Genomic DNA, 13,455 nt, shown 5'->3' with positions numbered 1-13,455 from the left:
TTAACCTAGAAATTCATTAAGAATGAAATATAGTATCAATGCAAGAATTATCTTCACATAAAACCAAGCGAAACTTATCACTGCGACATGGTAAATGAAATAAACAAAACAGACTCCAGCACTCAGAAAGCAGGATACATTTTTATCCTCCATTGTTTAGGTTTTCGTTAGGAGAACATCTGTTTTCTTCTCAAAAAGAAAACCATAATTAACGTTAAAGCACAATACGTGAGTCAATGATAACAGTATTTGTGTGCAGGTGAGAGATAGATAGAGGGGTTGAATACAAAGTCTGTTGGTTGCAGTATAATGTGTTGATAGAGGGGTTGAATACAAAGTCTGTTGGTTGCAGTATAATGTGTTGACTGCCCCAACCCTAACTTTAGCTAGACTCCAGGGTCATATCACAAGTATATTCAGCGAATGGAACATCCCTCAATCATGCTTCACAAAGAAATATAATTCATGCATAATTAAACACAACCTATTTTGGGATCAACACCCTAATACATAACCTACATCTACATAGCCCATCTAGAAGTATGATTTGCTGCAACGGATTTTACAAAAGAATGAAAATCAAACCTGATGTAAAAGATTCCGATGAGTAAGCATAACACCTTTTGGATTTCCAGTTGTTCCACTTGTGTATACAAGAGTAGCAATATCATCAGACTTAATTGCTTCATACTTAAATTGATTATCTGTAATCACATCAGAGAGAAGATAAGTTCCACCGAAACCAAGTATGGTTCCTTCTGATGATTGACAGAATGACCAATAAGTTTGCGCAAAAATAAACAAATAAAGAGAGAGAGAGAGAGAGAGAGAGATTATGCTTTTGACTTCTCTGGTCATTGCTAGCTAAGACTCTCTTATCGTTTATTTTTCTTCTTCCTCCCCAACCCCACTCTTGTTTAGTAACTGTTTTGGGGTTCTTGTGTTGCCTTATTTGCTCAATAAAGAAAAGGTTTTAGCAATATAAATAGAGTTTGTAGGATTTAGAGCAGGATCTAGGCTACATACCACCATCACGAGAATCAATCAATGCCATGCGACTCTCACGTCCCAAGTCTATGACTTCTGTGAATGTGAAGACTGGCACCTCCTTGTTTCCTTCACAAACCAGGGATGATTTGTCTCCCCAAAGAAGAATAATATATCTCATGGAAGCCTTTGCATAGAATGAATTTGCAATCCGATTAAACATTTCAGGTGTGTCCACAGCTAGTGCAACGCTGAATGCAGCAAAGTCAGCCACTTTCTATCGAATCATCAATAAATATACAGAAGATTTAAGAATTTATAAAATTAATTAAGAAGCATTAACAATAGCAAAACACCATCATAGTTAAAGAACAACTATATTGGACTGTAATTTCCCATTTGTTGTTTGCTAAGGACTCCATCTTGTTCTTGGAAAATGAGTGGGTTATGAATGTTCTCTCTATTTTTCAATTTCTCGAGTTATCCTCTGGTTTAAAGATCAATATGTCCAACAGTTGCTTATCTGAGATTAATATAATTCCTCATGACCTTTCTGATTTTGCATCTATGGCTAGGTGTCCTATTTTGGAGTGGCCTCTTGTTTATCTAGGTGTTTTGCTGGATGACAATCCTAGATCTATTTCCTTTTAGGATCCTAATCTTGAAATATATCTAAACGATTGGGACTATAGAAAGGGGCCTATGCCTCTCCAACATTCTACCATACTTCTTATCCTTGTTCCATATTCCAGTGAGCATGGCAAATTCAAAAGATTATGGGGAACTTTCTATGGTATGGTGCTTTGGATGCAAACAGGGATCATTGGGTGAACTGGGAAGTTTGTTGTGCCCCCTAAAAAGGAAGGAAGCTTGGGTCTCAGCAAATAAGGGGCAAAAGAGAAGGAAAAAAAGAAAAAAAAACTCCTGTGTTCAAGAAATACAATTAAGATGCAATCACTATGAAGCATAAATACTAACATGGAAACAGACACATCAGATTTTCAAAATTGTAGGACATGGAAGTATTAACCAAACCTTTCAGAGTGTTGGTATATTTGAAACAGCTCTTCAATTGACGATCTTGTTCCCCTCACGACATTGATTGCTCCACTTGCCATCATGCCTAGACTAAAAACATAGCATGGATGTCATAAAAACAAAATTATTACAACCATCTAGCCTTAGGAGTTGTAAATACTTGACCCCATATATACCGAGTACACACAGTCATGCCCCCATGCCTATTCATATTTCACACTGCCCATCAACTTATCATAATACAGACAAAGTAAGTTAATTGAGAACTCACAGACTAAGTATTTAAATATGATAAGCCTGCCACTGATCTCAACATAGACTCCAACACGATAAATAAAAATTCATTATTTCACTCATTAAACACAAATCAAAATGCAATCTAGCAGTGAAGATGACAAAAAAATATCTAGCAAGGGAAGTGTTTAGCCTTGTTATCGTCTAAATAATAAAATACTACGGAAATGAAAACTTTGGTAATAACAACTGCATAAGAAGCAACATGAAAAACTCCTCTTGATAATTTTTATATAGAAATAAGAGTAGTGATCGTTTTACAGAATCAAAAACAAAAAGGAAAGTTTCACAAAACAAGCAATGTCAAATCAATGATGGGCTTTTCATCTCCACAATAACTTATTTACAAATAATCAATTTAAAACTTCGTAAATTGTGCTTTTAAAATGTTAATACTTCCACGTTTAGTTTCTTTTTCCCCTTCCTTTTTCAAATTTCTTTTGAAGAAACAAGAGGAGCAACACCACACTAAGAGTGGATAAAAACTAAACGCTGAACTCCTAAAAAAAAAAGAATACATAAAGTTCACACACCTTGATCTGCTACAAGCCAGCGACATGAATTATCAGCAAAAAGTGCAATCTTTTCCTCTGGTTTTACTCCAAGAACTCTCAAGCCTTCGGCAAAATCCAATATTGCTTCCTCCAACTGAAACATTTGATATGAAGTGGAAATGTAAGAAAGACAATAGAGAATGATTTGGATAAGTTTCCTACATTGCACAATATAGGAATGGAAACCAATAACAATGAACATCAATCTAATAGCTCTAATAATTGGAATATATTCACACTATATAACATCAATATGATTACATAATATAATTCAACAATCTATGATTAAAAACAATCATATTCATATTCTTTAAGAAGTTATTAGATAGTGTAAGAGAACCCAGTCTAAAAACATTGTCAACTACTCAAGGGTTTTGGAGGAAGCACAAGAAAATGCTAACATCTTGTGGGACGAGATGAGAAGGTCAAAGTGTTTGAATGGACACATTGGGAAAAAAGACAAGTAGGTACCTGCTATAGAAAAGATAATAGATTCTTGGTTTAGGCAATCTATTTATGAGTATAGAATCTGGAAATCACCAACAAAGTAAGAGTAGAATGGACGAACAACAGCCAACTAGTTAAGTGTTACAAGGATAGCAAGAAAATTTATAGGAAAACTGAAAGATTTGAATCTAAACAGCTCCTCTAAAACTATGGCTTGTGATGTGACAATATAACGTTGATGTTTAATAGTTCTTTTTCAAATCGTTAGCAAAAGAAATGGTTATCACCATAAAGAACTTCCTCCATAAATTACACATTCTAATCATGAATCAATTCCAATTTCCACAACCAAAATCAGATTTTACCATTCCATCAAAAAAACCAAACTCTTCTTTTCAGACTATGAATGAATACTACTAGGGCACAAGTACATAGTACTACAAATGACCAAAATTTCCAGTATATGGAAGAAGCAAACTATTCAAAATAAACAAATTACCTGTTTATAGGTCATTGTTGAAGGAGGATCATGATATGGATCTATTAAGGCTACTTTATCACCATACTTCTCAGCAGAGGATCTCCAAATGTCAGGAATAGCTTTCCACTCATCCGAGGCCACCACGCCATTCACAGAAAGCAGTGAACTTTCTAGTAAAGGGGAGCACCTTCTTATCTGTACTTCCTTTGTCTACATGGAGAAGTTCGTAGTTGGAAGAAAATAAATCAAATAATCAGGACAATTAATAACTGCAAGTTACACCCCAGAATCTAGATCTCCAGAATTACCTCGCACGTTCGCACCTATATATACCAAATTTAATTTACTTAGAGATTACTAGTTTCTCCCTGAATAAATTACTATGATATTGATTAAAGAAAATGCAATTTTCAACACGAAAATAATCATGATAATATGCAAGTGGAATTTCATATCAGAATAGGAACCTCCACACTTACTGCATCGGCATCCACGTCCTCTTCCCAGAAAAAAAATCCATCCAGTTCGAGACAAAATAAAATACTATAATATTAAGGGGAAAAAATAAATAAATAATTCAACATGGTACCAAATTTTCCACACCTGCAAGCTAAAGTCATGTGTACCAAATTTCATTGACTTTGAAGCTCAACAAAGCTATCATAAAAGTCAATAAAATCATGAATGGTACGAAAGGTTGACTCAAAACTGTTAAAAGAAAAGCAGGGAAGAACGAAATACCTTAGAGTCAATTTGGCAGTAAACGCAAAAACGACGGCGTATAGAAGGTTTGATCCTGGCGAAGGTGTAGGTGCTGTAGCGAGAATAGAAGAGAGGAAGCGCGTGGGTGGAATAGGTGAAAGGAATCGTCGACATTTTGTGAATCTTGAGTTAGAAGAATGCGCGAAGAAACCGAAGAAATGGCGGAAGAAGAAAGAAGGAAGCAAAGGACGTTGCAGTTGGAGATAGGAAAGTAGGAAACACTAGAATATACGAAGAGTTGCATATGACAGAGACAGATATGAAGTAAGCCTTGAAAGTGGAGAAGTGGATTTGTCGGTTTGTCGCTCTTGACCCCCTGGATATCCATTTTCAGATGAGTTATGACTTATGACCCCTCAACATTTCACTTTTTTCGTTTAGACCACCAAAGATATTGGTAGTTGCGAAAGGACCACACAATTGATGAGATTTTTTTTTTCTTTTTATTTTTCACTAAGGACAAAAATTAATTCATTGTAGATCTGAGTTAGAGTAAAGTATCAATTCGGTCTCTATCTATTTTTTTGAATGACAACGCGACCCTTAACAAAAAACACGATCTATTTCGGTTCCTGATCCTGTACTCTGTCTGCCAACGCGGTCCTTCTGTCACTTTTATGGCAAAAACTCGACTGAAATTGGCAAATTGCTGACACGTGTAGGCGAGTGGATGACATGGATGGCTTGGGTAGTTACGTGGAAGATAGAAGCCCACGTGGCTAGGTGAAATGGACAGGTCCTTTCTGTCCTCGTCTACAACACAAAAACGCCATCGTTTTGAGGTTTCCAGGCGTCTTTATTAGACGAGTCCAGTCGTCTATCTCCCCTGTTTCGTGTATGAAACCGATACCACCATGAGCAATAGCAGAGATCATGGGAGTGGAAGAGATGCGTCGAACGATGAGGGTATGAGTATTTTTGTGAGCTCCGTTGGTAGTGCTAGAGCGAGGAAGAAGAAAATATTCGCTGCCCCGAAATGTAATTGTGGGATTCATGCAATTCTATTCATGTCGTCAACACAGTCGAACCCTAATAGGCTATTCTTTGGATGCCCAAATTTCAAGGTATGAAATAATTAGTTATGTTCATTTTCCTGCCAAGATCTGTAGCAAGCATCTCTTCATTACAATTCTAGTTTTTCCTTTTTTTACTGTGCAGATTGCAGAATCTCATTGTAAATATTTTCTATGGTTGGATGAATATGTTTCACTGTTTGAAGAGGAGCAAATAAATTATGGTAGTCTTTATGGTCGGAATCCAAAGCAAAATCATTTGTTGGATGCAGCTATTTCGATGGAGGAGAAAGTGACTAAGCTAGAGGACAGAGTTTCTGGGTTAGAGTTGCAGATGAAAAATTCTAGGCACGTTAAGTGTAATAGGGGTTTTAGTTATCCATTGATGGCTATTGTGTTTGCCTTTGGAGTTGTATTTGCAAGTTATCTCCGTTAAACTGGATAGCAGATAGTAAGTCTATGGTGTTGTTTTTGTTTTGGAAGGGCCTGTTGCTGAAATAGTTGTATCACTTAACAGTGTAAATCCGAATTTATTAAATGAAATAGTTGTGTTGCTTGTTTGGAAAAGATTGACTGTGTGAAAAAATAGAATGTGTTATACTCTAATTCTTTCATTCCATGAAAAGCAATCTAGTAATAACTAATAGTAATATGTAACATTAACAACTTCATACAGTTACCAAATGTCAACATCTTGTGCACAAGGTGACTGCAAAAGTGGGCAACATACAGCCTTATACCAACATTAGCAGCACAAAGATAAATAGAGTATTATAGGTCCTTAATTCACATAGGCTATCAAAACAGAAAACAAAAGACTGTTTGTTGTGGCTGTATGTAAGCTAGTTTATCAAAAAAACATCATCTACTTGTTGGAATATAAACATAGGACTACACTTCTAGTTCTTCCTACGAGGCCTAAATCCAGGAGTGGGAATGAACTTGAATAGTCTTGATGCGGTCCCAGAAGTTGCTGCGGCCATTGTCTCAGCACTAAGTCCATGTTATTGACTTGGTTTATGCACCTTTGATCCAGTAGGAGCATTAATCTCGTTGTTGGATGGAATTTGTGTGTTGGTAGGAGTGGAAGGCCTGAAGTGAGGTCCAATGATTGGAGGACTCTGATTCATCATAGAAGCTTGAACAAAGGTGGAGGAAATTGGTGGCCTAACAATTGGTTGCTTCATCCTTTATGGAGGTGGGTTATTCAAGTTGGGGGTCTCAGATGCTACCTGTAAACCAACAGTATTGCATTATGTGAAACAAAAAATAAGATTAAAACATTACTATTTATAATGCAATTGTGAATTATGTCACTTACAACTTTTGGTTGGAGAGCAGACTGTGAAAGAGGAATTTCATCTCCTTGTCCCACTGTTGTACCTTCTTTTGGTGTTGATTTAGGTAGCTTCTTTTTTTATTTTTTTGCCTTTTTCTACATTCATAAATAGTATACATCTCAATCTATAATCAACAATAAAATTCATGAACACATTTAAACTAAGCAACCCTACAAACTACTTACCACAGGATCCAGAGAAGTTCCTTCAACACTAGCATTCAGATTATTTTCCTCACCAACTTGGTTTTGTGTGGGTCGTTATACAGATATGGCAATTAAATGCTTCATCAATTTTTGCAATGACAATTAAAATCCTGACCAACCTATCACTTGACACTTAAATCCTTAACCATTCTGATGATATGACAAATCGAACCCTAAAGAAGCCATACCTGTGTGGTGCTAGCAGAGTCCACTACTAGAGCAGACTTCTTCAAATCCCTCATTTCCTTCTTGGTCATAGGCTTCCAATTAGGATCTTTGGGTGGATTTGAGCATGTTTTGTAGTAATGACTCGTTTGGCCACACTTGTTACAAGTCACCTCGAATGTCTTCTTGGCCTTGTGGGAATGCATCTCCGTCTTCACAGAATCGACTTTTCTCTTTATTTTTGAACGATGAGCAGCTTTCTTAATTTGGGGAGGTAGTGGCTGTGGTGAATCAGTTGGGGTCCAGTATTCTTCACTGTTAACTGGATTAATGCAGTGTGAGTAGGCTGGTCTGATAGCATCCATTGTGAACCATTTATGCACAAAATTCTCTGGCTTCAACCCCATCTTCTTAGCCATGGTTGCAACCGCATGTCTGCAATACATGCCTGTACACAAATTATGTAAACAAAATATCAAGTATTTAAAGACTTTACATTTATTAAATAGGCCAGCCATATAAGAAGATGAATTGTATACCAGTTAGCTGCCACACATTGTAGGTAGATGTCCTGCTTTGTAAGTTTACTCCAACCATATGCCTTTGCATATGAACTTCAAACAGTATTCTATCAGAATCACCAGCCCAGATTGCTCTCCACTTGGTACTCTTGGGTTTGATAAACTGATAAAGCTTCTTCTGCTGCACAGGGGCCAAGATACCAATGTGGTTCTCCAGTCTCTTCTTGTGCATAGCCCTTTTCTTCATGATGTAACACCTCAAGTCTCCACACATCGACATAATTGGCTTCTTCCTGTATTCAACAATCTTGGTGTTCTACACCTTACACATATTGTTCGTTATGTTGTCAACCTTGGGCCCATGGCTAAAATGGGTCTTGCACCACACACCCGGGTCAAACCTCTGTAGATACTCCCAAGCTCCCTCATTCAGTTTTTTTAATTTCTCCATGGCACTGCTGAATTCTTGAAATGTTGTACAACGAGAGCACTCCCATACCATCCGATTTGTTTGTTCATCCTTAAAATGTTTTATAAAGTTCTTCCAAATATGAAGAACGCAGTTTCGGTGATGGACAGTAGGGTTCACTTCCTTCATTGCCAACTCCAAACCCTATGCAGATTCGTAAATAATAGCATTGTGTTTAATTAAATAAAAAGTAAACTCAACTTCTAGCTACAACCACTACAACAATTATGTAACATTTGACAGAACATGTAATTAAGTTAAAATAAGAAAGTGTAGTTGTTAACTGAAGAAACTTACTTTTTGTTGGTCAGAAATAAAGTTCCACCCATGTTGTGGAACTTCACCCAAGTCTTCTTTCAGTAACGTAAAAAACCACTTCCATGTGTCCTTGCATTCATTCGGGACCACTGTATATGCAATGACATAGAAGTGGTTATTTGCGTCTTGTCCCACCGCACTTAGAAGCTGCCCACCATAACGACCCTTCAAGAAGCAGCCATCCAACCCTATTAGTGGCTTACATCCCTCCTTAAACCCCTTTCTTGCAGGCATCCAAACTAATGTATAACCTATCGAATAGTGGCAGGGATTCAGGTTGGGGAATTACTTCCATCAAGGTAGTTGATCCTGGGTTACTTCTATGCAATTCCATAAGGTAATCAATCGCGTGTCTTTCCATACTATGCCTTTTCACTCCTAATGACAACCTCTCTCGCAAAACCTTCAATGCTCTAGCTACCATTCTGGGATTGATTTTCACATTGTATTCATCTATCATGTGATCCCTAGCTGCACCTAGCTTCAGGTCAGGCTTTGTGAAGAGCTTCTTAACTAACTTATCAGTCACTCATGCTCTATCAGCCAAGTTGCTAACAAAATCCCGTCCACAATTGTGTTCATTGTAAAGAGTCTTGATCTGAAAGCAACCTTTTGAACTGTTCCAAGAAGTAAAAATTAGCCAAGGACATTCTTCACCTGCACAAGCTGCCTTCACTCTCAAATACTCATTCTTAATGTATAAAACATCTTTACCCTCGTGCACAAAATAATCTTTCAAGGCTTTCTTGAATGATTCCATAGTGGGGAACAATTGTCCAACCTTAAATTGGACCTCACCATATTTAGTGTCCTCATCAAAAGTGTCATAGGCTGTTTTACCCTCATCTCCAGATGAAACTGGACTATTGAACACCTCACTTTCATACTCATAAGGTTTCTCATATTCACTATCCAGCTCTGTTGTAGTTGGGTCTGGTACATGATCTTCAGCTCCATCAACAGCATTTGTTGCATCCCCTCCAGTAGGCCCATGTTCTTTGGAGCTTCTTGGGCCTCCAAGCTCTGGTCTAGGCCCACTATTCTCCCCCTGCATACCTTGCTTACCAAGCCCCTCCTTTAGCACATGTTTTCTCCTAGCACCAGAGTATTTCCTACTAGCCTTTTTCTTAGCTGTTTTAAGGGACATCTTTGGCTCATCCTTAGCTGACTTAGTCCCTTTCTTCTTAGCCACACCAGTTTTATTTCTTCATTTAGGTGACATCCTTTCCTTAACTCGAGTCTTCTACTTGTTCTTCTTCTTATTCAAACTGTCATTACTCCCATTGTCATCAGACTCATAACCAGGAGGAGGCGGCTTATAAGCCTCAACCTTAGCGCTTTCGTATCCATCATCCGAGGAAGATGATGATGACTTAAGGAAAATGCCATCACTAGAAATCACAACTTCCTTCCCAACCCCATCACCAACTACCTTTGGCAAGTCTACAGGATGACCAAAGTTGATGTAAAATTCATCTGTATGCCTATTTTTATTAATACCCTCGCTTAGTTCATTATTTTCTTTATCCCCGTGAATGACATGAAGTCCAGATTCCATATCAGAGGCAGTCATATCACACTAGTACATTGTCTTAAACTCCACGTAGCCTAACTCTTTAAACAAAGCAACCAATCAAAGTAATTAATCAGGTCAACATCCATTGGTGGCCACCTATGAACTTTTTCATGCATGTAGCTAAGAATTCCTTCATTGTCCTTATTGAAATTCCCCCATGGTGAAACACAGGGGTTACCAGACATTCAGACATCTGAAAAAGTGCAAAAAAATTTTGTTAACTCCTAATTCAAAAATTTAAACATGCAACACAGTTTCTTCAATCTTACATCAATTTAAACAGACAATCCTAATAATCTGTTCCAACTTTCAATAATTTTTTAACACATCTCTACACTTCCATCTTATTTAAATACATAAAACTCCTAAGATATGGCAACAGAAACAATATTTTAACCTCTCTCTACCCCCCACGGCTGAATGCAAACAACAATTGTAGAATGAAGACCACACACAAGCAAAACAGTGAAAGAGACAGTAGCGACACCAACCTTAGCAATCAGTGCTGTGTGGCGAACCGTCCAACTTCCGTCAACAGCGCCGTCCAACAACCGTCTACGTCTCCGTCAGAAGCTTCGTCAGCAACCTTGTCACCAAGCTTTTCACCACTCACCCCTGCCTTGATGGAGAAGAGAGTTATGTGCTAGGGTTTAGAATGTAATTGGGTTAGAGGGTCAAGGGGTCTTTAGGGGATAACATATAAGGCGCGAAACCAAACGACACTTGAAAACCTCAAAACGATGGCGTTTTTGTGTTGTGGACGAGGACAGAAAGGACCCTGTCCATTTCACCTATCCACGTGGGCTTCCATCTTCCACGTAACCACCCAAGCCATCCATGTCATCCACTCGCCTACACACGTCAGCAATTTCCGTCGAGTTTTCACCGTGAAAGTGACAAATGGACCGCGTTGGCAGATGGAGCACAGGGTCAGGGACCGAAATGGATCGTGTTTTTGGTTAAGGGTCGCATTGTCATTCGGAGAAATGGACAAGGACCGAATTGGTACTTTACTCTCTGAGTTACGTCTAAAGACTAATCCACAATTGACGAGGGTTTTTGTTTGCATGTTTTGGTCTTCTTTAACAACGAGCCGGCCTAGTTATTACTTTCTGATGTGTGGGTTACAACGACCAAGACTCCTCTCTGTGAAAGCAGCAACGACAAGCAAATGGAGTCCATGGAACGGATTCTCATATCAGAGAAAGACAATCGCCACCATCACAGCACTCATGTTCTGTCCTCAAGTTCCATCACTGTCTAAGCACTCCCTCACTAAAGACGCTGCTCGTTTGTGCACCACAAATAGTTAGACCACAATAAATGGTGACGGTGAAGATCACGACATTGAAGGCAATAGCAACATAATGCAAATAGAGTTCCGAAGTTCAATTCCCCACCAACGACGATTATAGAGCGAGCAGACACTTTCTCATGGTTTCCAGGATGAACATACGCTTTCTCTTTGATTGTAGCTTACAGGCTTTTGACAATAGTTATTAGATTAAGTGGGATAAGATGAGTAAATCTCTATTTTTGGTCCTTGAAATTAGTATAATTATTCATTTTGTTCTTCGAAATTCAAAATTTACTATAGTGGTCCTCCAGATTCAGGTTCAGGCATCAATTTAGTTTCTCAATCTTTTTTGGCAATGTATTAGCAAATGAAGTGTTGAAATGACAAAATCTTACCACGCTGGATGCTCTAACAATTAGGTGACATGGTAACATTTGATTTTGGACTCCATTTAATCCTGGAACTTTAACTTTTTCTTGCTCCACACCGTCCTTCTCATCTCGCACCACTTTTCATCACTTCTTCTCATCAAATCATCAATATTATTTGCCCATGTATCATTTACTATGTCATCATTACATATGCACTAAATTGGTCCCTGAAATTAAATGTCGTGCACAAAATTAGTCCCTTCATCAGTTTTTTCTCTTTTTTTTATAAATTAAATTTTTTTAATATTTTTAAATATACTAATTTTTATTTTATCTTTTCACAAGTTTAATATTGATTTAGTAAAGAGTGTAAATTAAGAGTATAATAATATTTCTTAATACAAACTATTTAATATTTAACACCTTAATAAATATTTTAAGAATACTTGACAAGGCACTTGTTAACTAATATAAATTTATTATTCTCATCTGTTTTAAGAATGTCCATTCTCCATATAATTGACTTCTGACTAAATTAATAAGATAGATTTATACAGTCGATTATAAGAATTCATTTTATCTATAATTTAGCTAGACGGCCTTTTCATATAGTACACTATTAATTAATATAAACACTTATTGTAACCATGACTTGAACAGTATTAAAACAGATACAAATAAACAAAGAGGCAATAATAAAATTTTGAATTTAGCTAACATGTGCTTTAATGATATAAGTTAAAATTATTAGTTAAAAATTTATTAAAAAATTTTAAATTTACAAAAAAAAAAAGAGAAAAAACTTATGAAGGGACTAATTTGGTACACGACATTCAATTTTAGAGACTAAAATGAGTCATTTGGTGCAAAATAAGGGACCAAATTGGTGCATATATAATGATGACATAGTAGATGACACGTGACATAATTCGACACATGACAAAAATAGCATTGTGATATGTGCCATAACCATCCACGTCAGCATGTCCTATGTCGCTGACGAACACGTCATCATACCGTTAAGCGTGACCAAATCTTGAGGTGACATGTGTCACCAAAAATCCACGTCATCAAATCAGGTCAACGTATCGTTAATGAAAAACGGATTAGGAATTAATATGGTACAATTTTTCTAATTTCAAAAACATAATTAATACAATTGAAATATCAAAAATAATTTTAATACACGGCAACAATCTTAGACCATTTTAAAGATTTAATCCAACTAAAAGGCCGTCTAAAACTGAAACCAAAAAATTGTTTATGCACTTGCCATGTCTAATTTCAGATTCACATATCCTCCCGAGTCAGAGGCAAAAATGCAATAATAAGAAGACCACATTAACTTGTTGGCTGGTAAAAAACAAACACTTCATGTCAACACCCTGGCACTAGCACAACATGTATCTTATGGTTGTTGTGCCAACCATGGTTAGGAATGGCAATGAGGGGATAGGGGGCAGATTTTTACCATTTTCGATTTTATTTCATTCTATAATAACTCGCATTGAATTTGTTCTATTTTTTATTTGCATATAGTAAAAAGTTAAATTCTAACTCATTCTTATAATTATAAAAATCTAACAAATAAAATTATATTTTAAAATTGATATAAC

The 13,455-nt window shown here is 36.9% G+C and overlaps 2 protein-coding genes across 2 annotated transcripts in view; both read right to left on the bottom strand.

Annotated features, from left to right (window-relative positions):
• Positions 1-4,921, bottom strand: part of LOC107638246 (probable acyl-activating enzyme 16, chloroplastic) — a gene marked incomplete in the record, with an annotated part of 12,665 nt that extends 7,744 nt beyond the window's left edge. Inside the window, 7 exon segments of the mRNA XM_021120417.1 lie at positions 586-704; positions 1,027-1,238; positions 2,023-2,110; positions 2,853-2,967; positions 3,820-4,011; positions 4,110-4,124; positions 4,543-4,921. Coding sequence (XP_020976076.1) covers positions 586-704; positions 1,027-1,238; positions 2,023-2,110; positions 2,853-2,967; positions 3,820-4,011; positions 4,110-4,124; positions 4,543-4,677 — 876 coding nt within the window.
• LOC107635794 lies at positions 6,767-9,019 on the bottom strand. Its single transcript, XM_016339360.1, has 6 exons — positions 8,959-9,019; positions 8,575-8,846; positions 8,210-8,421; positions 7,827-8,101; positions 7,311-7,735; positions 6,767-6,808 (listed from the first exon to the last, which is right to left on the bottom strand). The coding sequence occupies exons 1-6, from the start codon at positions 9,017-9,019 to the stop codon at positions 6,767-6,769; spliced, it is 1,287 nt and encodes a 428-aa protein (XP_016194846.1).

This window comes from Arachis ipaensis, chromosome B04 (assembly GCF_000816755.2).
Source record: "Arachis ipaensis cultivar K30076 chromosome B04, Araip1.1, whole genome shotgun sequence".
NCBI lineage: Eukaryota > Viridiplantae > Streptophyta > Magnoliopsida > Fabales > Fabaceae > Arachis > Arachis ipaensis.
Note: the sequence above shows the minus strand (reverse complement) of the source record. Positions and strands in the feature narration are given on the sequence as shown.